General features: G+C 40.9%; 1 protein-coding gene across 1 annotated transcript in view; it reads left to right on the forward strand.

The window, feature by feature from the left end:
* Positions 1-23,143, forward strand: part of LOC124013162 (regulating synaptic membrane exocytosis protein 3-like) — a 98,557-nt gene extending 75,414 nt beyond the window's left edge. Inside the window, exons 6-7 of the mRNA XM_046327368.1 lie at positions 19,604-19,743; positions 22,302-23,143. Coding sequence (XP_046183324.1) covers positions 19,604-19,743; positions 22,302-22,511 — 350 coding nt within the window. The 3' untranslated portion in view covers positions 22,512-23,143. The remainder of the gene's footprint in view (positions 1-19,603; positions 19,744-22,301) is intronic.
* The last annotated feature ends 3,019 nt before the right edge of the window (positions 23,144-26,162 follow it).

A 26,162-nucleotide genomic window follows, 5' to 3' on the forward strand; every position in this document is an offset into this window, starting at 1 on the left:
TAAATCCATATCTTTATTTAAACCAGGGTATTTAGTGGCCTGTAGTTTGTAAATCCATATCTTTATTTAAACCAGGGTACTTAGTGGCCTGTAGTTTGTAAATCCATATCTTTATTTAAACCAGGGTATTTAGTGGCCTGTAGTTTGTAAATCCATATCTTTATTTAAACCAGGGTACTTAGTGGCCTGTAGTTTGTAAATCCATATCTTTATTTAAACCAGGGTACTTAGTGGCCTGTAGTTTGTAAATCCATATCTTTATTTAAACCAGGGTACTTAGTGGCCTGTAGTTTGTAAATCCATATCTTTATTTAAACCAGGGTACTTAGTGGCCTGTAGTTTGTAAATCCATATCTTTATTTAAACCAGGGTACTTAGTGGCCTGTAGTTTGTAAATCCATATCTTTATTTAAACCAGGGTATTTAGTGGCCTGTAGTTTGTAAATCCATATCTTTATTTAAACCAGGGTACTTAGTGGCCTGTAGTTTGTAAATCCATATCTTTATTTAAACCAGGGTACTTAGTGGCCTGTAGTTTGTAAATCCATATCTTTATTTAAACCAGGGTATTTAGTGGCCTGTAGTTTGTAAATCCATATCTTTATTTAAACCAGGGTACTTAGTGGCCTGTAGTTTGTAAATCCATATCTTTATTTAAACCAGGGTATTTAGTGGCCTGTAGTTTGTAAATCCATATCTTTATTTAAACCAGGGTACTTAGTGGCCTGTAGTTTGTAAATCCATATCTTTATTTAAACCAGGGTACTTAGTGGCCTGTAGTTTGTAAATCCATATCTTTATTTAAACCAGGGTACTTAGTGGCCTGTAGTTTGTAAATCCATATCTTTATTTAAACCAGGGTACTTAGTGGCCTGTAGTTTGTAAATCCATATCTTTATTTAAACCAGGGTATTTAGTGGCCTGTAGTTTGTAAATCCATATCTTTATTTAAACCAGGGTACTTAGTGGCCTGTAGTTTGTAAATCCATATCTTTATTTAAACCAGGGTATTTAGTGGCCTGTAGTTTGTAAATCCATATCTTTATTTAAACCAGGGTATTTAGTGGCCTGTAGTTTGTAAATCCATATCTTTATTTAAACCAGGGTACTTAGTGGCCTGTAGTTTGTAAATCCATATCTTTATTTAAACCAGGGTACTTAGTGGCCTGTAGTTTGTAAATCCATATCTTTATTTAAACCAGGGTACTTAGTGGCCTGTAGTTTGTAAATCCATATCTTTATTTAAACCAGGGTATTTAGTGGCCTGTAGTTTGTAAATCCATATCTTTATTTAAACCAGGGTATTTAGTGGCCTGTAGTTTGTAAATCCATATCTTTATTTAAACCAGGGTACTTAGTGGCCTGTAGTTTGTAAATCCATATCTTTATTTAAACCAGGGTATTTAGTGGCCTGTAGTTTGTAAATCCATATCTTTATTTAAACCAGGGTACTTAGTGGCCTGTAGTTTGTAAATCCATATCTTTATTTAAACCAGGGTATTTAGTGGCCTGTAGTTTGTAAATCCATATCTTTATTTAAACCAGGGTACTTAGTGGCCTGTAGTTTGTAAATCCATATCTTTATTTAAACCAGGGTACTTAGTGGCCTGTAGTTTGTAAATCCATATCTTTATTTAAACCAGGGTACTTAGTGGCCTGTAGTTTGTAAATCCATATCTTTATTTAAACCAGGGTACTTAGTGGCCTGTAGTTTGTAAATCCATATCTTTATTTAAACCAGGGTATTTAGTGGCCTGTAGTTTGTAAATCCATATCTTTATTTAAACCAGGGTATTTAGTGGCCTGTAGTTTGTAAATCCATATCTTTATTTAAACCAGGGTATTTAGTGGCCTGTAGTTTGTAAATCCATATCTTTATTTAAACCAGGGTACTTAGTGGCCTGTAGTTTGTAAATCCATATCTTTATTTAAACCAGGGTACTTAGTGGCCTGTAGTTTGTAAATCCATATCTTTATTTAAACCAGGGTACTTAGTGGCCTGTAGTTTGTAAATCCATATCTTTATTTAAACCAGGGTACTTAGTGGCCTGTAGTTTGTAAATCCATATCTTTATTTAAACCAGGGTACTTAGTGGCCTGTAGTTTGTAAATCCATATCTTTATTTAAACCAGGGTACTTAGTGGCCTGTAGTTTGTAAATCCATATCTTTATTTAAACCAGGGTACTTAGTGGCCTGTAGTTTGTAAATCCATATCTTTATTTAAACCAGGGTACTTAGTGGCCTGTAGTTTGTAAATCCATATCTTTATTTAAACCAGGGTACTTAGTGGCCTGTAGTTTGTAAATCCATATCTTTATTTAAACCAGGGTACTTAGTGGCCTGTAGTTTGTAAATCCATATCTTTATTTAAACCAGGGTACTTAGTGGCCTGTAGTTTGTAAATCCATATCTTTATTTAAACCAGGGTACTTAGTGGCCTGTAGTTTGTAAATCCATATCTTTATTTAAACCAGGGTACTTAGTGGCCTGTAGTTTGTAAATCCATATCTTTATTTAAACCAGGGTACTTAGTGGCCTGTAGTTTGTAAATCCATATCTTTATTTAAACCAGGGTACTTAGTGGCCTGTAGTTTGTAAATCCATATCTTTATTTAAACCAGGGTACTTAGTGGCCTGTAGTTTGTAAATCCATATCTTTATTTAAACCAGGGTACTTAGTGGCCTGTAGTTTGTAAATCCATATCTTTATTTAAACCAGGGTACTTAGTGGCCTGTAGTTTGTAAATCCATATCTTTATTTAAACCAGGGTACTTAGTGGCCTGTAGTTTGTAAATCCATATCTTTATTTAAACCAGGGTACTTAGTGGCCTGTAGTTTGTAAATCCATATCTTTATTTAAACCAGGGTACTTAGTGGCCTGTAGTTTGTAAATCCATATCTTTATTTAAACCAGGGTACTTAGTGGCCTGTAGTTTGTAAATCCATATCTTTATTTAAACCAGGGTACTTAGTGGCCTGTAGTTTGTAAATCCATATCTTTATTTAAACCAGGGTACTTAGTGGCCTGTAGTTTGTAAATCCATATCTTTATTTAAACCAGGGTACTTAGTGGCCTGTAGTTTGTAAATCCATATCTTTATTTAAACCAGGGTACTTAGTGGCCTGTAGTTTGTAAATCCATATCTTTATTTAAACCAGGGTACTTAGTGGCCTGTAGTTTGTAAATCCATATCTTTATTTAAACCAGGGTACTTAGTGGCCTGTAGTTTGTAAATCCATATCTTTATTTAAACCAGGGTACTTAGTGGCCTGTAGTTTGTAAATCCATATCTTTATTTAAACCAGGGTACTTAGTGGCCTGTAGTTTGTAAATCCATATCTTTATTTAAACCAGGGTACTTAGTGGCCTGTAGTTTGTAAATCCATATCTTTATTTAAACCAGGGTACTTAGTGGCCTGTAGTTTGTAAATCCATATCTTTATTTAAACCAGGGTACTTAGTGGCCTGTAGTTTGTAAATCCATATCTTTATTTAAACCAGGGTACTTAGTGGCCTGTAGTTTGTAAATCCATATCTTTATTTAAACCAGGGTACTTAGTGGCCTGTAGTTTGTAAATCCATATCTTTATTTAAACCAGGGTACTTAGTGGCCTGTAGTTTGTAAATCCATATCTTTATTTAAACCAGGGTATTTAGTGGCCTGTAGTTTGTAAATCCATATCTTTATTTAAACCAGGGTACTTAGTGGCCTGTAGTTTGTAAATCCATATCTTTATTTAAACCAGGGTACTTAGTGGCCTGTAGTTTGTAAATCCATATCTTTATTTAAACCAGGGTATTTAGTGGCCTGTAGTTTGTAAATCCATATCTTTATTTAAACCAGGGTACTTAGTGGCCTGTAGTTTGTAAATCCATATCTTTATTTAAACCAGGGTATTTAGTGGCCTGTAGTTTGTAAATCCATATCTTTATTTAAACCAGGGTACTTAGTGGCCTGTAGTTTGTAAATCCATATCTTTATTTAAACCAGGGTACTTAGTGGCCTGTAGTTTGTAAATCCATATCTTTATTTAAACCAGGGTACTTAGTGGCCTGTAGTTTGTAAATCCATATCTTTATTTAAACCAGGGTACTTAGTGGCCTGTAGTTTGTAAATCCATATCTTTATTTAAACCAGGGTATTTAGTGGCCTGTAGTTTGTAAATCCATATCTTTATTTAAACCAGGGTACTTAGTGGCCTGTAGTTTGTAAATCCATATCTTTATTTAAACCAGGGTACTTAGTGGCCTGTAGTTTGTAAATCCATATCTTTATTTAAACCAGGGTATTTAGTGGCCTGTAGTTTGTAAATCCATATCTTTATTTAAACCAGGGTACTTAGTGGCCTGTAGTTTGTAAATCCATATCTTTATTTAAACCAGGGTACTTAGTGGCCTGTAGTTTGTAAATCCATATCTTTATTTAAACCAGGGTACTTAGTGGCCTGTAGTTTGTAAATCCATATCTTTATTTAAACCAGGGTACTTAGTGGCCTGTAGTTTGTAAATCCATATCTTTATTTAAACCAGGGTACTTAGTGGCCTGTAGTTTGTAAATCCATATCTTTATTTAAACCAGGGTACTTAGTGGCCTGTAGTTTGTAAATCCATATCTTTATTTAAACCAGGGTACTTAGTGGCCTGTAGTTTGTAAATCCATATCTTTATTTAAACCAGGGTACTTAGTGGCCTGTAGTTTGTAAATCCATATCTTTATTTAAACCAGGGTATTTAGTGGCCTGTAGTTTGTAAATCCATATCTTTATTTAAACCAGGGTACTTAGTGGCCTGTAGTTTGTAAATCCATATCTTTATTTAAACCAGGGTACTTAGTGGCCTGTAGTTTGTAAATCCATATCTTTATTTAAACCAGGGTATTTAGTGGCCTGTAGTTTGTAAATCCATATCTTTATTTAAACCAGGGTACTTAGTGGCCTGTAGTTTGTAAATCCATATCTTTATTTAAACCAGGGTACTTAGTGGCCTGTAGTTTGTAAATCCATATCTTTATTTAAACCAGGGTACTTAGTGGCCTGTAGTTTGTAAATCCATATCTTTATTTAAACCAGGGTACTTAGTGGCCTGTAGTTTGTAAATCCATATCTTTATTTAAACCAGGGTACTTAGTGGCCTGTAGTTTGTAAATCCATATCTTTATTTAAACCAGGGTACTTAGTGGCCTGTAGTTTGTAAATCCATATCTTTATTTAAACCAGGGTACTTAGTGGCCTGTAGTTTGTAAATCCATATCTTTATTTAAACCAGGGTACTTAGTGGCCTGTAGTTTGTAAATCCATATCTTTATTTAAACCAGGGTACTTAGTGGCCTGTAGTTTGTAAATCCATATCTTTATTTAAACCAGGGTACTTAGTGGCCTGTAGTTTGTAAATCCATATCTTTATTTAAACCAGGGTACTTAGTGGCCTGTAGTTTGTAAATCCATATCTTTATTTAAACCAGGGTATTTAGTGGCCTGTAGTTTGTAAATCCATATCTTTATTTAAACCAGGGTACTTAGTGGCCTGTAGTTTGTAAATCCATATCTTTATTTAAACCAGGGTACTTAGTGGCCTGTAGTTTGTAAATCCATATCTTTATTTAAACCAGGGTACTTAGTGGCCTGTAGTTTGTAAATCCATATCTTTATTTAAACCAGGGTACTTAGTGGCCTGTAGTTTGTAAATCCATATCTTTATTTAAACCAGGGTACTTAGTGGCCTGTAGTTTGTAAATCCATATCTTTATTTAAACCAGGGTACTTAGTGGCCTGTAGTTTGTAAATCCATATCTTTATTTAAACCAGGGTACTTAGTGGCCTGTAGTTTGTAAATCCATATCTTTATTTAAACCAGGGTACTTAGTGGCCTGTAGTTTGTAAATCCATATCTTTATTTAAACCAGGGTACTTAGTGGCCTGTAGTTTGTAAATCCATATCTTTATTTAAACCAGGGTACTTAGTGGCCTGTAGTTTGTAAATCCATATCTTTATTTAAACCAGGGTACTTAGTGGCCTGTAGTTTGTAAATCCATATCTTTATTTAAACCAGGGTACTTAGTGGCCTGTAGTTTGTAAATCCATATCTTTATTTAAACCAGGGTACTTAGTGGCCTGTAGTTTGTAAATCCATATCTTTATTTAAACCAGGGTACTTAGTGGCCTGTAGTTTGTAAATCCATATCTTTATTTAAACCAGGGTACTTAGTGGCCTGTAGTTTGTAAATCCATATCTTTATTTAAACCAGGGTACTTAGTGGCCTGTAGTTTGTAAATCCATATCTTTATTTAAACCAGGGTACTTAGTGGCCTGTAGTTTGTAAATCCATATCTTTATTTAAACCAGGGTACTTAGTGGCCTGTAGTTTGTAAATCCATATCTTTATTTAAACCAGGGTACTTAGTGGCCTGTAGTTTGTAAATCCATATCTTTATTTAAACCAGGGTACTTAGTGGCCTGTAGTTTGTAAATCCATATCTTTATTTAAACCAGGGTACTTAGTGGCCTGTAGTTTGTAAATCCATATCTTTATTTAAACCAGGGTACTTAGTGGCCTGTAGTTTGTAAATCCATATCTTTATTTAAACCAGGGTACTTAGTGGCCTGTAGTTTGTAAATCCATATCTTTATTTAAACCAGGGTACTTAGTGGCCTGTAGTTTGTAAATCCATATCTTTATTTAAACCAGGGTACTTAGTGGCCTGTAGTTTGTAAATCCATATCTTTATTTAAACCAGGGTACTTAGTGGCCTGTAGTTTGTAAATCCATATCTTTATTTAAACCAGGGTATTTAGTGGCCTGTAGTTTGTAAATCCATATCTTTATTTAAACCAGGGTACTTAGTGGCCTGTAGTTTGTAAATCCATATCTTTATTTAAACCAGGGTACTTAGTGGCCTGTAGTTTGTAAATCCATATCTTTATTTAAACCAGGGTACTTAGTGGCCTGTAGTTTGTAAATCCATATCTTTATTTAAACCAGGGTACTTAGTGGCCTGTAGTTTGTAAATCCATATCTTTATTTAAACCAGGGTATTTAGTGGCCTGTAGTTTGTAAATCCATATCTTTATTTAAACCAGGGTACTTAGTGGCCTGTAGTTTGTAAATCCATATCTTTATTTAAACCAGGGTACTTAGTGGCCTGTAGTTTGTAAATCCATATCTTTATTTAAACCAGGGTATTTAGTGGCCTGTAGTTTGTAAATCCATATCTTTATTTAAACCAGGGTACTTAGTGGCCTGTAGTTTGTAAATCCATATCTTTATTTAAACCAGGGTACTTAGTGGCCTGTAGTTTGTAAATCCATATCTTTATTTAAACCAGGGTACTTAGTGGCCTGTAGTTTGTAAATCCATATCTTTATTTAAACCAGGGTACTTAGTGGCCTGTAGTTTGTAAATCCATATCTTTATTTAAACCAGGGTACTTAGTGGCCTGTAGTTTGTAAATCCATATCTTTATTTAAACCAGGGTACTTAGTGGCCTGTAGTTTGTAAATCCATATCTTTATTTAAACCAGGGTACTTAGTGGCCTGTAGTTTGTAAATCCATATCTTTATTTAAACCAGGGTACTTAGTGGCCTGTAGTTTGTAAATCCATATCTTTATTTAAACCAGGGTACTTAGTGGCCTGTAGTTTGTAAATCCATATCTTTATTTAAACCAGGGTACTTAGTGGCCTGTAGTTTGTAAATCCATATCTTTATTTAAACCAGGGTATTTAGTGGCCTGTAGTTTGTAAATCCATATCTTTATTTAAACCAGGGTACTTAGTGGCCTGTAGTTTGTAAATCCATATCTTTATTTAAACCAGGGTACTTAGTGGCCTGTAGTTTGTAAATCCATATCTTTATTTAAACCAGGGTACTTAGTGGCCTGTAGTTTGTAAATCCATATCTTTATTTAAACCAGGGTATTTAGTGGCCTGTAGTTTGTAAATCCATATCTTTATTTAAACCAGGGTACTTAGTGGCCTGTAGTTTGTAAATCCATATCTTTATTTAAACCAGGGTACTTAGTGGCCTGTAGTTTGTAAATCCATATCTTTATTTAAACCAGGGTACTTAGTGGCCTGTAGTTTGTAAATCCATATCTTTATTTAAACCAGGGTACTTAGTGGCCTGTAGTTTGTAAATCCATATCTTTATTTAAACCAGGGTACTTAGTGGCCTGTAGTTTGTAAATCCATATCTTTATTTAAACCAGGGTATTTAGTGGCCTGTAGTTTGTAAATCCATATCTTTATTTAAACCAGGGTACTTAGTGGCCTGTAGTTTGTAAATCCATATCTTTATTTAAACCAGGGTATTTAGTGGCCTGTAGTTTGTAAATCCATATCTTTATTTAAACCAGGGTACTTAGTGGCCTGTAGTTTGTAAATCCATATCTTTATTTAAACCAGGGTACTTAGTGGCCTGTAGTTTGTAAATCCATATCTTTATTTAAACCAGGGTATTTAGTGGCCTGTAGTTTGTAAATCTGGCCTGTAGTTTGTAAATCCATATCTTTATTTAAACCAGGGTACTTAGTGGCCTGTAGTTTGTAAATCCATATCTTTATTTAAAACCAGTGGCCTGTAGTTTGTAAATCCATATCTTTATTTAAACCAGTGTGGCCTGTAGTTTGTAAATCCATATCTTTATTTAAACCAGGGTACTTAGTGGCCTGTAGTTTGTAAATCCATATCTTTATTTAAACCAGGGTACTTAGTGGCCTGTAGTTTGTAAATCCATATCTTTATTTAAACCAGGGTACTTAGTGGCCTGTAGTTTGTAAATCCATATCTTTATTTAAACCAGGGTACTTAGTGGCCTGTAGTTTGTAAATCCATATCTTTATTTAAACCAGGGTACTTAGTGGCCTGTAGTTTGTAAATCCATATCTTTATTTAAACCAACTTAGTGGCCTGTAGTTTGTAAATCCATATCTTTATTTAAACCAGGGTACTTAGTGGCCTGTAGTTTGTAAATCCATATCTTTATTTAAACCAGGGTACTTAGTGGCCTGTAGTTTGTAAATCCATATCTTTATTTAAACCAGGGTACTTAGTGGCCTGTAGTTTGTAAATCCATATCTTTATTTAAACCAGGGTACTTAGTGGCCTGTAGTTTGTAAATCCATATCTTTATTTAAACCAGGGTACTTAGTGGCCTGTAGTTTGTAAATCCATATCTTTATTTAAACCAGGGTACTTAGTGGCCTGTAGTTTGTAAATCCATATCTTTATTTAAACCAGGGTACTTAGTGGCCTGTAGTTTGTAAATCCATATCTTTATTTAAACCAGGGTACTTAGTGGCCTGTAGTTTGTAAATCCATATCTTTATTTAAACCAGGGTACTTAGTGGCCTGTAGTTTGTAAATCCATATCTTTATTTAAACCAGGGTACTTAGTGGCCTGTAGTTTGTAAATCCATATCTTTATTTAAACCAGGGTACTTAGTGGCCTGTAGTTTGTAAATCCATATCTTTATTTAAACCAGGGTACTTAGTGGCCTGTAGTTTGTAAATCCATATCTTTATTTAAACCAGGGTACTTAGTGGCCTGTAGTTTGTAAATCCATATCTTTATTTAAACCAGGGTACTTAGTGGCCTGTAGTTTGTAAATCCATATCTTTATTTAAACCAGGGTATTTAGTGGCCTGTAGTTTGTAAATCCATATCTTTATTTAAACCAGGGTACTTAGTGGCCTGTAGTTTGTAAATCCATATCTTTATTTAAACCAGGGTACTTAGTGGCCTGTAGTTTGTAAATCCATATCTTTATTTAAACCAGGGTACTTAGTGGCCTGTAGTTTGTAAATCCATATCTTTATTTAAACCAGGGTACTTAGTGGCCTGTAGTTTGTAAATCCATATCTTTATTTAAACCAGGGTATTTAGTGGCCTGTAGTTTGTAAATCCATATCTTTATTTAAACCAGGGTACTTAGTGGCCTGTAGTTTGTAAATCCATATCTTTATTTAAACCAGGGTACTTAGTGGCCTGTAGTTTGTAAATCCATATCTTTATTTAAACCAGGGTACTTAGTGGCCTGTAGTTTGTAAATCCATATCTTTATTTAAACCAGGGTACTTAGTGGCCTGTAGTTTGTAAATCCATATCTTTATTTAAACCAGGGTACTTAGTGGCCTGTAGTTTGTAAATCCATATCTTTATTTAAACCAGGGTACTTAGTGGCCTGTAGTTTGTAAATCCATATCTTTATTTAAACCAGGGTACTTAGTGGCCTGTAGTTTGTAAATCCATATCTTTATTTAAACCAGGGTACTTAGTGGCCTGTAGTTTGTAAATCCATATCTTTATTTAAACCAGGGTACTTAGTGGCCTGTAGTTTGTAAATCCATATCTTTATTTAAACCAGGGTATTTAGTGGCCTGTAGTTTGTAAATCCATATCTTTATTTAAACCAGGGTACTTAGTGGCCTGTAGTTTGTAAATCCATATCTTTATTTAAACCAGGGTACTTAGTGGCCTGTAGTTTGTAAATCCATATCTTTATTTAAACCAGGGTATTTAGTGGCCTGTAGTTTGTAAATCCATATCTTTATTTAAACCAGGGTACTTAGTGGCCTGTAGTTTGTAAATCCATATCTTTATTTAAACCAGGGTATTTAGTGGCCTGTAGTTTGTAAATCCATATCTTTATTTAAACCAGGGTACTTAGTGGCCTGTAGTTTGTAAATCCATATCTTTATTTAAACCAGGGTACTTAGTGGCCTGTAGTTTGTAAATCCATATCTTTATTTAAACCAGGGTACTTAGTGGCCTGTAGTTTGTAAATCCATATCTTTATTTAAACCAGGGTACTTAGTGGCCTGTAGTTTGTAAATCCATATCTTTATTTAAACCAGGGTACTTAGTGGCCTGTAGTTTGTAAATCCATATCTTTATTTAAACCAGGGTATTTAGTGGCCTGTAGTTTGTAAATCCATATCTTTATTTAAACCAGGGTACTTAGTGGCCTGTAGTTTGTAAATCCATATCTTTATTTAAACCAGGGTACTTAGTGGCCTGTAGTTTGTAAATCCATATCTTTATTTAAACCAGGGTATTTAGTGGCCTGTAGTTTGTAAATCCATATCTTTATTTAAACCAGGGTACTTAGTGGCCTGTAGTTTGTAAATCCATATCTTTATTTAAACCAGGGTACTTAGTGGCCTGTAGTTTGTAAATCCATATCTTTATTTAAACCAGGGTACTTAGTGGCCTGTAGTTTGTAAATCCATATCTTTATTTAAACCAGGGTATTTAGTGGCCTGTAGTTTGTAAATCCATATCTTTATTTAAACCAGGGTACTTAGTGGCCTGTAGTTTGTAAATCCATATCTTTATTTAAACCAGGGTACTTAGTGGCCTGTAGTTTGTAAATCCATATCTTTATTTAAACCAGGGTATTTAGTGGCCTGTAGTTTGTAAATCCATATCTTTATTTAAACCAGGGTACTTAGTGGCCTGTAGTTTGTAAATCCATATCTTTATTTAAACCAGGGTATTTAGTGGCCTGTAGTTTGTAAATCCATATCTTTATTTAAACCAGGGTACTTAGTGGCCTGTAGTTTGTAAATCCATATCTTTATTTAAACCAGGGTACTTAGTGGCCTGTAGTTTGTAAATCCATATCTTTATTTAAACCAGGGTACTTAGTGGCCTGTAGTTTGTAAATCCATATCTTTATTTAAACCAGGGTATTTAGTGGCCTGTAGTTTGTAAATCCATATCTTTATTTAAACCAGGGTACTTAGTGGCCTGTAGTTTGTAAATCCATATCTTTATTTAAACCAGGGTACTTAGTGGCCTGTAGTTTGTAAATCCATATCTTTATTTAAACCAGGGTACTTAGTGGCCTGTAGTTTGTAAATCCATATCTTTATTTAAACCAGGGTACTTAGTGGCCTGTAGTTTGTAAATCCATATCTTTATTTAAACCAGGGTACTTAGTGGCCTGTAGTTTGTAAATCCATATCTGTAGTTTTATTTAAACCAGGGTACTTAGTGGCCTGTAGTTTGTAAATCCATATCTTTATTTAAACCAGGGTACTTAGTGGCCTGTAGTTTGTAAATCCATATCTTTATTTAAACCAGGGTACTTAGTGGCCTGTAGTTTGTAAATCCATATCTTTATTTAAACCAGGGTATTTAGTGGCCTGTAGTTTGTAAATCCATATCTTTATTTAAACCAGGGTACTTAGTGGCCTGTAGTTTGTAAATCCATATCTTTATTTAAACCAGGGTATTTAGTGGCCTGTAGTTTGTAAATCCATATCTTTATTTAAACCAGGGTACTTAGTGGCCTGTAGTTTGTAAATCCATATCTTTATTTAAACCAGGGTATTTAGTGGCCTGTAGTTTGTAAATCCATATCTTTATTTAAACCAGGGTACTTAGTGGCCTGTAGTTTGTAAATCCATATCTTTATTTAAACCAGGGTACTTAGTGGCCTGTAGTTTGTAAATCCATATCTTTATTTAAACCAGGGTACTTAGTGCTGTAGTTTGTAAATCCATATCTTTATTTAAACCAGGGTACTTAGTGGCCTGTAGTTTGTAAATCCATATCTTTATTTAAACCAGGGTACTTAGTGGCCTGTAGTTTGTAAATCCATATCTTTATTTAAACCAGGGTACTTAGTGGCCTGTAGTTTGTAAATCCATATCTTTATTTAAACCAGGGTATTTAGTGGCCTGTAGTTTGTAAATCCATATCTTTATTTAAACCAGGGTACTTAGTGGCCTGTAGTTTGTAAATCCATATCCCCATTTAAACCAGGGTACTTAGTGGCCTGTAGTTTGAAAATCCCAAAACGTTCCCTTTAGTTTAGCTGTTTAAGGCGATCCCCTGTTTTACCCAATCACCCACGAGTAGAGGGAGGAGGAAGGACCTCAGCTAGAGGCTCTCCATCTTCTTTTGGATGTGAGACATGTCCCTGTGTTTGTCTGTATCCTCTCTATCCCTCCTTACCTCCTACATGTCCCTGTGTGTGTCTGTATCCTCTCTATCCCTCCTTACCTCCTACATGTCCCTGTGTTTGTCTGTATCCTCTCTATCCCTCCTTACCTCCTACATGTCCCTGTGTGTGTCTGTATCCTCTCTATCCCTCCTTACCTCCTACATGTCCCTGTGTGTGTCTGTATCCTCTATATCCCTCCTTACCTCCTACATGTCCCTGTGTTTGTCTGTATCCTCTCTATCCCTCCTTACCTCCTACATGTCCCTGTGTTTGTCTGTATCCTCTCTATCCCTCCTTACCTCCTACATGTCCCTGTGTGTGTCTGTATCCTCTCTATCCCTCCTTACCTCCTACATGTCCCTGTGTTTGTCTGTATCCTCTCTATCCCTCCTTACCTCCCTCTATCCCTCCTTACCTCCCTCTATCCCTCCTTACCTCCTACATGTCCCTGTGTTTGTCTGTATCCTCTCTATACCTCCTTACCTCCTACATGTCCCTGTGTTTGTTTGTATCCCCTCTAGCCCCCTTACCTCCTTCTAGCCCCTCCTTACCACCCTCTAGCCCCCCCTTACCTCCTTCTAGCCCCTCCTTACCCCCTCTAGCCCCTCCTTACCTGCTCTAGCCCCTCCTTACCCACCTCTAGCCCCTCCTTACCTCCCTCCATCCCTCCTTACCTCCCTCTATCCCCTCCTTACCCTGCTCTAGCCCCTCCTTACCCCCTCTAGCCCCTCCTTACCTGCTCTAGCCCCTCCTTACCCACCTCTAGCCCCTCCTTACCTCCCTCCATCCCTCCTTACCTCCCTCTATCCCCTCCTTACCCTGCTCTAGCCCCTCCTTACCCCCTCTGCCCCTCCTTACCTCCCTTCATCCCTCCTTACCTCCCTCTTGCCCCTTCTTACCTCCCTCTAGCCCCTCCTTACCTCCCGCTAGCCCCCCTTACCTCCCTCTAGCCCTTCCTTACCCCCTCTAGCCCCTCCTTACCCCCTTTAGCCCCTACTTACCTCCCTCTATCCCTCCTTACCTCCCTCCATCCCTCCTTACCCCCTCTAGCCCCTCCCTAACCCCTCTAGCCCCTCCTTACCCCCTCTAGGCCCTCCTTACCCCCTTCTAGCCCCTACTTACCTCCCTCTATCCCTCCTTACTTCCCTCCATCCTTCCTTACCCCCTCTAGGCCCTCCTTACCCATCTCTAGCCCCTCCTTACCCCCTTTAGCCCCTACTTACCTCCCTCTATCCCTCCTTACCTCCCTCCATCCCTCCTTACCCCCTCTAGCCCCTCCTTACCCCCTTTAGCCCCTACTTACCTCCCTCTATCCCTCCTTACCTCCCTCCATCCCTCCTTACCCCCTCTAGCCCCTCCTTAACCCCCTCTAGCCCCCCTTACCTCCCTTTATCCCTCCTTACCTTCATCCCAAGGGGGGGGGGGCAAAGTACGGCCTCGAGACATACATTTTAAATCAAATTCATGTTTTTTTTTAAACCTTTTTTTAACCCTTTTTTGTCTCCCCCAATTTTGTGGAATCCAATTGGTAGTTACAGTCTTGTCTCATCGCTGCAACTCCCGTATAGACTCAGGAGAGTGGCGAAGGCCGAGAGCCAGGGAAACACAACCCAGCCATGACGCACTGCTTCTTGACACAATGCCCGCTTAACACAGAAGCCAGCCGCACAAATGTGTCGGAGGAAACACCGTACACCTGGCGACCGTGTCAGTGTGCATTGCGCCCGGCCCGCCACAGGAGTCACTAGAGCGCAATGGGACAAGGACATCCCGGCCGGCCAAAACGCTCCTTTAACCCGGGCGGCGCTGGGCCAATTGTGCATCGCCTTACGGGTTCTCCCGGTCGCGGCCGGGTTGAGAAACAGCTCGGGATCGAAGTCGGATCTGTAGTGATGCCTCAAGCATTGCAGTGCCTTAGACCCCTGAGGCCCACCCATTCTCTAATTGAGGCCGGAATGTGATCAATACCCATAGCTTGTAGGGAGGCACGGTTGCCATGGTGTCTTGCCGTCATTGGCTCGTTCCACCATTTATTTTTCATTATAATTTTAATATTTCTCTGCTTCAGCACTGTATCTTTATACCAAAAGTCTCTCTGGTGAATCACAAGGAAACACCCCTCTCCCCCCCCACCCCCCTCCACAACAAGTTATACATTTACATTTAAGTCATTTAGCAGACGCTCTTATCCAGAGCGACTTACAAATTGGTGCATTCACCTTATGACATCCAGTGGAACAGCCACTTTACAATAGTGCATCTAAATATTTTAAGGGGGGGGGGGGGGGTGAGAAGGATTACTTTATCCTATCCTAAGTATTCCTTAAAGAGGTGGGGTTTCAGGTGTCTCCGGAAGGTGGTGATTGACTCCGCTGTCCTGGCGTCGTGAGGGAGTTTGTTCCACCATTGGGGAGCCAGAGCAGCGAACAGTTTTGACTGGGCTGAGCGGGAACTGTACTTCCTCAGTGGTAGGGAGACGAGCAGGCCAGAGGTGGATGAACGCAGTGCCCTTATTTGGGTGTAGGGCCTGATCAGAGCCTGGAGGTACTGAGGTGCCGTTCCCCTCACAGCTCCGTAGGCAAGCACCATGGTCTTGTAGCGGATGCGAGCTTCAACTGGAAGCCAGTGGAGAGAGCGGAGGAGCGGGGTGACGTGAGAGAACTTGGGAAGGTTGAACACTAGACGGGCTGCGGCGTTCTGGATGAGTTGTAGGGGTTTAATGGCACAGGCAGGGAGCCCAGCCAACAGCGAGTTGCAGTAATCCAGACGGGAGATGACAAGTGCCTGGATTAGGACCTGCGCCGCTTCCTGTGTGAGGCAGGGTCGTACTCTGCGGATGTTGTAGAGCATGAACCTACAGGAACGTGCCACCGTCTTGATGTTAGTTGAGAACGACAGGGTGTTGTCCAGGATCACACCAAGGTTCTTAGCGCTCTGGGAGGAGGACACAATGGAGTTGTCAACCGTGATGGCGAGATCATGGAACGGGCAGTCCTTCCCCGGGAGGAAGAGCAGCTCCGTCTTGCCGAAGTTCAGCTTGAGGTGGTGATCCGTCATCCACACTGATATGTCTGCCAGACATGCAGAGATGCGATTCGCCACCTGGTCATCAGAAGGGGGAAAGGAGAAGATTAATTGTGTGTCGTCTGCATAGCAATGATAGGAGAGACCATGTGAGGTTATGACAGAGCCAAGTGACTTGGTGTATAGCGAGAATAGGAGAGGGCCTAGAACAGAGCCCTGGGGGACACCAGTGGTGAGAGCGCGTGGTGAGGAGACAGATTCTCGCCACGCCACCTGGTAGGAGCGACCTGTCAGGTAGGACGCAATCCAAGCGTGGGCCGCGCCAGAGATGCCCAACTCGGAGAGGGTGGAGAGGAGGATCTGATGGTTCACAGTATCGAAGGCAGCCGATAGGTCTAGAAGGATGAGAGCAGAGGAGAGAGAGTTAGCTTTAGCGGTGCGGAGCGCCTCCGTGATACAGAGAAGAGCAGTCTCAGTTGAATGACTAGTCTTGAAACCTGACTGATTTGGATCAAGCAGGTCATTCTGAGAGAGATAGCGGGAGAGCTGACCAAGGACGGCACGTTCAAGAGTTTTGGAGAGAAAAGAAAGAAGGGATACTGGTCTGTAGTTGTTAACATCGGAGGGATCGAGTGTAGGTTTTTTCAGAAGGGGTGCAACTCTCGCTCTCTTGAAGACGGAAGGGACGTAGCCAGCGGTCAGGGATAAGTTGATGAGCGAGGTGAGGTAAGGGAGAAGGTCTCCGGAAATGGTCTGGAGAAGAGAGGAGGGGATAGGGTCGAGCGGGCAGGTTGTTGGGCGGCCGGCCGTCACAAGACGCGAGATTTCATCTGGAGAGAGAGGGGAGAAAGAGGTCAGAGCACAGGGTAGGGCAGTGTGAGCAGAACCAGCAGTGTCGTTTGACTTAGCAAACGAGGATCGGATGTCGTCGACCTTCTTTTCAAAATGGTTGACGAAGTCATCTGCAGAGAGGGAGGAGGAGGGGGAGGGGGAGGAGGATTCAGGAGGGAGGAGAAGGTGGCAAAGAGCTTCCTAGGGTTAGAGGCAGATGCTTGAAATTTAGAGTGGTAGAAAGTGGTTTTAGCAGCAGAGACAGAGGAGGAAAATGTAGAGAGGAGGGAGCGAAAGGATGCCAGGTCCGCAGGGAGGCGAGTTTTCCTCCATTTCCGCTCGGCTGCCCGGAGCCCTGTTCTGTGAGCTCGCAATGAGTCGTCAAGCCATGGAGCGGGAGGGGAGGACCGAGCCGGCCTGGAAGATAGGGGACATAGAGAGTCAAAGGATGCAGAAAGGGAGGAGAGGAGCGTTGAGGAGGCAGAATCAGGAGATAGGTTGGAGAAGGTTTGAGCAGAGGGAAGAGATGATAGGATGGAAGAGGAGAGAGTAGCGGGGGAGAGAGAGCGAAGGTTGGGACGGCGCGATACCATCCGAGTAGGGGCAGTGTGGGAAGTGTTGGATGAGAGCGAGAGGGAAAAGGATACAAGGTAGTGGTCGGAGACTTGGAGGGGAGTTGCAATGAGGTTAGTGGAAGAACAGCATCTAGTAAAGATGAGGTCGAGCGTATTGCCTGCCTTGTGAGTAGGGGGAAGGTGAGAGGGTGAGGTCAAAAGAGGAGAGGAGTGGAAAGAAGGAGGCAGAGAGGAATGAGTCAAAGGTAGACGTGGGGAGGTTAAAGTCGCCCAGAACTGTGAGAGGTGAGCCGTCCTCAGGAAAGGAGCTTATCAATGCATCAAGCTCATTGATGAACTCTCCGAGGGGACCTGGAGGGCGATAAATGATAAGGATGTTAAGCTTGAAAGGGCTGGTAACTGTGACAGCATGAAATTCAAAGGAGGCGATAGACAGATGGGTAAGGGGAGAAAGAGAGAATGACCACTTGGGAGAGATAAGGATCCCGATGCCACCACCCCGCTGACCAGAAGCTCTCGGGTGTGCGAGAACACGTGGGCGGACGAAGAGAGAGCAGTAGGAGTAGCAGTGTTATCTGTGGTGATCCATGTTTCTGTCAGTGCCAAGAAGTCGAGGGACTGGAGGGAGGCATAGGCTGAGATGAACTCTGCCTTGTTGGCCGCAGATCGGCAGTTCCAGAGGCTACCGGAGACCTGGAACTCCACGTGGGTCGTGCGCGCTGGGACCACCAGATTAGGGTGGCAGCGGCCACGCGGTGTGGAGCGTTTGTATGGTATGTGCAGAGAGGAGAGAACAGGGATAGACAGACACATAGTTGACAGGCTACAGAAGAGGCTACGCTAATGCAAGGAGATTGGAATGACAAGTGGACTACACGTCTCGAATGTTCAGAAAGTTAAGCTTACGTAGCAAGAATCTTATTGACTAAAATGATTAAAATGATACAATACTGCTGAAGTAGGCTAGCTGGCAGTGGCTGCGTTGTTGACTTTGTAGGCTAGCTGGCAGTGGCTGCGTTGTTGACACTACACTAATCAAGTCGTTCCGTTGAGTGTAATAGTTTATACAGTGCTGCTATTCGGGGGGCTAGCTGGCTAGCTAGCAGTGTTGATTACGTTACGTTGCGTTAAAAGAACGACAATAGCTGGCTAGCTAACCTAGAAAATCGCTCTAGACTACACAATTATCTTTGATACACAGACGGCTATGTAGCTAGCTATGTAGCTAGCTACGATCAAACAAATCAAACCGTTGTGCTGTAAAGAAATGAAATGAAAAATGTGATACTACCTGTGGAGCGAAGCGGAATGCGACCGGGTTGTTGAGTGCGGAAGTTCTATTCAGTAGACGTTGGCTAGCTGTTGGCTAGCTAGCAGAGTCTCCTACGTTAAGGACGACAAATAGCTGGCTAGCTAACCTCGGTAAATTAAGATAATCACTCTAAGACTACACGCTCTAAACTACACAATTATCTTGGATACGTAGACAGCAAAGACAACTATGTAGCTAGCTAACACTACACTAATCAAGTCGTTCAGTTGAGTGTAATAGTTTCTACAGTGCTGCTATTCGGTAGACGGTGGACGTTTGCTAGCTGGCTAGCTGCTGGGCAGATAGCAGTGTAGACTATGTTAGGACGACGAAATACGAAGTTGCAATAGAAGTGCTGACTGTTTCACTTTGTTGTCCTCTTTCTTTTCCTTTTTCTTCTGTCCTTCTTTTGTCCTTATTTAGTCTTCCTTTCTTCTGTTAACTAGATATTTTTTGTTGTTATTCTTTGTAAGCTAGCTAGCTTCTTACAGGAGAGTCCCTAGCAACTGCTTAGCAACAAGTAAACAATTCTGCTAGCAATTCAACTAGCTAAGATAACTGTACAATTTTATGAAAAATTGTTAATTTTTCAAAAGCCCGTCTTTTTTGGTTTGTTCCTGGTTTTGTCTTCTATTGAGTCTTGCAGTTTTCTCTTGATTTTTTCGATGTACTTCACTCTAAAAAAACATTTAAATCTCAAAGTTATCTGGTGGAAAAGCAAAAGAAATGTAACATCTGTAGGTGATTCACCCTAAATTAGATCTCACTGACGCACATCAAACTTGAATTAAAATAACTTGTTCATTTCTTGTGCACGGACTAGTCACAGGGTAGATTTGAATAGAAAAAAACTTTATTGTTCATCCTGACCAGTCACAGAGGTTAATTTCCAGCATAAATTTCCTGCAGCGACCTATGTGAAGGTGTATGTGTTGGAGAATGGGGCGTGTCTGGCTAAGAAGAAGACCCGAGTGGTGAAGAAGACTCTAGACCCGTCCTACCAACAGGCCCTGCTGTTTGAAGAGAGCCCTCAGGCCAAAGTCCTCCAGGTTAATACCTATATTCATTATAGAATATGATCTAGTGATTTGAGAACCCCATGTGTTCATCTTACATGGCCAGATGTATTTTCTTTCACTACTAGATCTGTATTTAATGACTTTATAGTTCAGTCGGAAAGTGTTCAGACCCCTGGATTTTTTCTACTTTACAGCCTCATTCTAAAATGGATTAAATTAATTTTTTACCTCATCAATCTACACACAATAACCCATAATGACATCACAATACCCCATAATGATATCACAATACCCCATAATGACATCACAATACCCCCATAATGACATCACAATACCCCATAATGACATCACACCCCATAATGACATCACAATACCCCATAATGACATCACAATACCTCATAATGACATCACAATACCTCATAATGACATCACAATACCCCATAATGACATCACAATACCCCATAATGACATTACAATACCTCATAATGACATCACACCCAATAATGACATCACACCTCATAATGACATCACACCCCATAATGACATCACCCCCCATAATGACATCACAATACCCCATACTGACATCACAATACCCCATAATGACATCACACCCCATAATGACATCACAATACCCCATAATGACATCACACCCCATAATGACATCACAATACCTCATAATGACATCACACCTCATAATGACATCACACCCCATAATGACATCACAATACCTCATAATGACATCACAATACCTCATAATGACATCACACCCCATAATGACATCACAATACCCCATAATGACATCACAATACCCCATAAGGACATCACAATACCCCATAAGGACATCACAATACCCCATAAGGACATCACAATACCCCATAATGACATCACACCCCATAATGACATCACAATACCCCATAATGACATCACAATACCCCATAAGGACATCACAATAACCCATAATGACATCACAATACCCCATAAGGACATCACAATACCCCATAATGACATCACACCCCATAATGACATCACAATACCCCATAATGACATCACAATACCCCATAATGACATCACAATACCACATAATGACATCACAATACCCCATAATGACATCACAATACCCCATAAGGACATCACAATACCCCATAAGGACATCACAATACCCCATAAGGACATCACAATACCCCATAAGTACATCACAATACCCCATAATGACATCACAATACCCCATAATGACATCACAATACCTCATAATGACATCACAATACCTCATAATGACATCACAATACCCCATAATGACAAAGCGAAAACAGGTTTTTTAGATATTTTTGCGAATCTATTAAAATAAAAAAACAGAAATACCTTATTTACATAAGTATTCAGACCCTTTGCTATGAGACTCTAAATTGAGATCGGGTGCATCCTGTTTCCATTGATCATTCTTGAGACATTTTTACAACACACCTGTCTATATAAGGTCCCACAGTTGACAGTGCATGTCAGAACAAAAATCAAGCCGTGAGGTCGAAGGAATTGTCCGTACAGCCACGAGACAGGATTGTGTCGAGGTACAGATCCAGGGAATGGCTCCAAAACATTCTGCAGCATTGAAGGTCCCCAAGAACACAGTGGCCTCCATCATTCTTAAATGGAAGAAGTTTGGTACGACCAAGACTAGAGCTGGCCGCCCCCAGACAAACTTATGCAAAAGTGATATTTACATATTTTTTTTACACTTGCAAAAATTATAAAAACCTGTTTTTGCTTTGTCATTATGGGGTATTATGTGTAGATTGACGATGGGATTTAAAAAAAACATTAGAATAAGAATGTACTGTAACAAAATGTGGAAAAAGACAAGGGGTCTGAATACTTTCTTTTGTAATTTTCTTGAATCTCTTGCAGCGATACAATGTTTTGCTTAGCTAATCAAAGCATTGACTTAATTTCCTCTCTCTGTCTCTCTCTCTCTCTCTGTCTCTCTCTCTCTCTCTCCCACCCTCTCTTTCTCTCTCTCTCTCTGTCTCTCTCTGTCTCTCTCTGTCTCTCTCTCTGTCTCTCTCTCTGTGTCTCTCTCTCTCTGTCTGTCTCTCTCTCTCTCTGTCTGTCTCTCTCTCTCTCTCTCCCTCTCTGTCTGTCTCTCTCTCTCTCTCTGTCTCTCTCTCTCTCTCTCCCACCCTCTCTTTCTCTCTCTCTCTCTCTCTGTCTCTCTCTGTCTCTCTCTGTCTCTCTCTCTGTCTCTCTCTCTGTCTCTCTCTCTGTCTCTCTCTCTCTCTGTCTCTCTCTCTCTCTGTCTGTCTCTCTCTCTCTCTGTCTGTCTCTCTCTCTCTCTCTCCCTCTCTGTCTGTCTCTCTCTCTCTCTGTCTGTCTCTCTCTCTCTGTCTGTCTCTCTTTCTCTCTCTCCCTCTCTGTCTGTCTCTCTCTCTCTCTCTCCCTCTCTGTCTGTCTCTCTCCCACCCCCCTCTTTCTCTCTCCCACCCCCTCTCTCTCTCTCTCCCACCCCCCTCTCTCTCTCCCACCTTCTCTCTCTCTCTCTCTCCCACCTTCTCTCTCTCTCTCTCTCCCACCTTCTCTCTCTCTCTCTCTCCCAGGTGATTGTGTGGGGTGATTATGGGCGGATGGACCACAAGTGCTTCATGGGCATGGCTCAGATCATGCTGGATGAGTTGGACCTTGGTGCCACGGTGAGCGGATGGTACAAGCTGTTCCCCACCTCGTCCCTGGCTGATATCGGACCCCTCACACGACGACTGTCCCAGTCCTCACTGGAGAGCTGTGCCACCAGCCCCTCCTGTAGCTAGACAGAGAGAACTATATAGTACACACACACACACACACACACACAGATCCTCAGATCTGTCCCCATAACTACGTCAGATAACATGATTTACCAGAGCATAGCATTATAGTAGCGTTACTTACTGCCCAATATCCCTGTCCCCTCTCAGAATCCCTGTCCCATCTCAGAATCCCTGTCCCCTCTCAGAATTCCTGTCCCCTGTCCCATCTCAGAATCCCTGTCCCCTCTCAGAATCCCTGTCCCGTCTCAGAATCCCTCACCCATCTCAGAATCCCTGTCCCCTCTCAGAATCCCTGTCCCCTCTCAGAATCCCTGTCCCCTCTCAGAATCCCTGTCCCCTCTCAGAATCCCTGTCCCCTGTCCCCTCTCAGAATCCCTGTCCCATCTCAGAATCCCTGTCCCCTCTCAGAAATCCTGTCCCCTCTCAGAATCCCTGTACCCTCTCAAGATCCCTGTCCCCTCTCAGAAATCCTGTTCCCTCTCAGAATCCCTGTCCCCTCTCAGAAATCCTGTCCCCTCTCAGAATCACTGTACCCTCTCAGGATCCCTGTCCCCTCTCAGAAATCCTGTCCCCTCTCAGAATCCCTGTCCCCTCTCAGAATCCCTGTCCCGTCTCAGAATCCCTGTCCCCTGTCCCCTCTCAGAATCCCTGTCCCCTCTCAGAATCCCTGTCCCGTCTCAGAATCCCTGTCCCCTGTCCCCTCTCAGAATCCCTGTCCCCTCTCAGAATCCCTGTCCCCTGTCCCCTCTCAGAATCCCTGTCCCGTCTCAGAATCCCTGTCCCCTGTCCCCTCTCAGAATCCCTGTCCCCTCTCAGAAACCCTGTCCCGTCTCAGAAACCCTGTCCCATCTCAGAATCCCTGTCCCCTCTCAGAATCCCTGTCCCCTCTCAGAATCCCTGTCCCCTCTCAGAATCCCTGTCCCCTCTCAGAATCCCTGTCCCATCTCAGAATCCCTGTCCCGTCTCAGAATCCCTGTCCCCTGTCCCCTCTCAGAATCCCTGTCCCATCTCAGATTCCCTGTCCCCTCTCAGAAACCCTGTCCCGTTGAGTGAATGCCCCATTCGACATTCCCTGATCCCAGAATTCCAAGGCTATGTCCCAAAATGGTAGCCTATTCCCTATATAGTTAACTACTACTGACCAGAGCCAAGGGAAAATGGTGCCATAAACGGTGCCATTTGGGACACAAGCCAAGGCACTACTTCTCATCCCAGGGTCAGGTCATTCCGAAACCAGTTTTTAAACTCTCTATGCCAAACTAAGAAGAAAAAACAACTTTATTTTTTAAAACCAAAGCAATTTTTATTGTTACTATCAGGAGTGCTAGTTATACAATATCTACGTATTGATAAGTAGCAGAGTCTATGAGTTAGATGGAATACAATATCTACGTACTGATAAGTAGCAGAGTCTATGAGTTAGAAGGAATGTAAACATTGTGTTTTAGCTCTTCTAAACACACACAGGCTGGCCACGTTATTAAACACAAATCGACAGGATGTTTACATAATCACTATTATTACGTGAGATAGCAGCGCTAATCTTCTCATTTCCACAAGCCAGAGGTAATAAGTATATAGATGTTAGATAGATAAAATATAGAGATGTGTGTTCATGTGTGTGTTGGCTGCATCCTACACGTTTGCTTGCTACCCTTATTGAGACATTTTAACGTTTTTTTTTATTTTGTTTTTTTGCTTCCCTTTAAGACTAATCAGATATATAGATGCTACTTTATTGATTTAGCTAATCAGTCTGTCTAAAGAACATGAAGAACGTAACACTCGAGTTTTAGGAGATGGAGGGACATCGTTTCCATACAGAACAAACAAATTCCAAACTTTACAGCAATCTCTCGTAAAACAAGCGGCATTGTGGGACACAGGAGGACCAACTGACCAACTGACAGGAATCATTCTCCTCCTTCCTCAAGAGCGTTGAACTCAAAGGCTTCTGGGTAGTCTGGGCTATAGTCGTCGGTCATTGTAGACCCTGTTAGTGCGAACCACACTGGACTTCATATCCCAGAGGCGATACTGTTTGTTTCTGCCCCACAACATGTCTACTGTACAGACCAGCACCTTTTGGATCAACTTCCTCTTGATTTCCTGTTTAAGTTTCTTATCTTCACTTCCTGTTTCTGACCGTAATTAGGAAGTGGGAAGCATTGGTAAAATAGAAGTGGTCACGTCACTGTTCACTCAGCAATGTAAACCCCAGCAGCACAGATATATATTGTATTATCAAGTACCTTCAACAACCAGTAGATGGCGTCTGATTAGTTCCTGCACAAGCTCAAACTCAAAGTGAATTGTGATCTCATTTGCTGATATGGACATTTCTCCTGGTCAACAGTTTCGCATATCATCATGGGATCTGGACACACCGATCTCTTATTGACCAGGACTCTTATACCTCTTCTTAAATCAGCCCTCTCTAAATTCTTATTGATTGCTGCTACACGCACACAATAATGTGATTATTGTAAATAAGTCAGATTAATATAATAGTTTGTTTAAATGTTTACATGCTTTGTAAGAAGAACAATTTCCCTAATAATCCCGTTTACATGGACACATCTGAAATCAGACTAGCCGATGGGATTTTTGATAAAAACTGAAACATTTCCGATACAAATAATCGTTCTACCAGAGCAACCGGGTTATTTTAGCAAAAATCTATTTGATTCTGAGCGTTTGTATGTCAAAACCAGTTCTAAGATGATACATAAAATGTCCGTTTTTTTCTGTGTTCACTCAAACGTAACATTTGTAAGATGATACATACCACTACATAGGTTTTTCTGTGTTCACTCATACGTAACATTTGTAAGATGATACATACCACTACATAGGTTTTTCTGTGTTCACTCATACGTAACATTTGTAAGATGATACATACCACTACATAGGTTTTTCTGTGTTCACTCATACGTAACATTTGTAAGATGATACATACCACTACATAGGTTTTTCTGTGTTCACTCATACGTAACATTACATACCATTTGTAAGATGATACATACCACTACATAGGTTTTTCTGTGTTCACCCAAACGTAACATTTGTAAGATGATACATACCACTACATAGGTTTTTCTGTGTTCACTCAAACGTAACATTTGTAAGATGATACATACCACTACATAGGTTTTTCTGTGTTCACTCATACGTAACATTTGTAAGATGATACATACCACTACATAGGTTTTTCTGTGTTCACTCATACGTAAAAGGAGGGTTTGAGCTGCTGCCAGATCAAATACACAGCTGGAACGCCGATTCAGTTGTTTACACGTCCCAATAATTTGAAAGTTTGCTCAGGAAATCAGCAAAGGCTTACTTCGATTTTAACCGTACACCGATTAAGATAAGCAGAGTAATGTGTGTACATGCTTTTTCCATACTCGGCCTTCTGCATTAATGAGTTGAATATGGCATCTGTTCGGGCAATACGTTTTGGGGTGGAAGGTAGCCTAGTGGTTAGAGCAGGTAGCCTAGTGGTTAGAGCAGGTAGCCTAGTGGTTAGAGACAGGTAGTCTAGTGGTTAGAGCAAGTAGTCTAGTGGTTAGAGCAGGTAGCCTAGTGGTTAGAGCAGGTAGCCTAGGGGATAGAGGCGGGTAGTCTAGTGGTTAGAGCAAGTAGTCTAGT

Source organism: Oncorhynchus gorbuscha, linkage group LG24, assembly GCF_021184085.1.
Source record: "Oncorhynchus gorbuscha isolate QuinsamMale2020 ecotype Even-year linkage group LG24, OgorEven_v1.0, whole genome shotgun sequence".
In the NCBI taxonomy this organism is placed as follows: domain Eukaryota; kingdom Metazoa; phylum Chordata; class Actinopteri; order Salmoniformes; family Salmonidae; genus Oncorhynchus; species Oncorhynchus gorbuscha.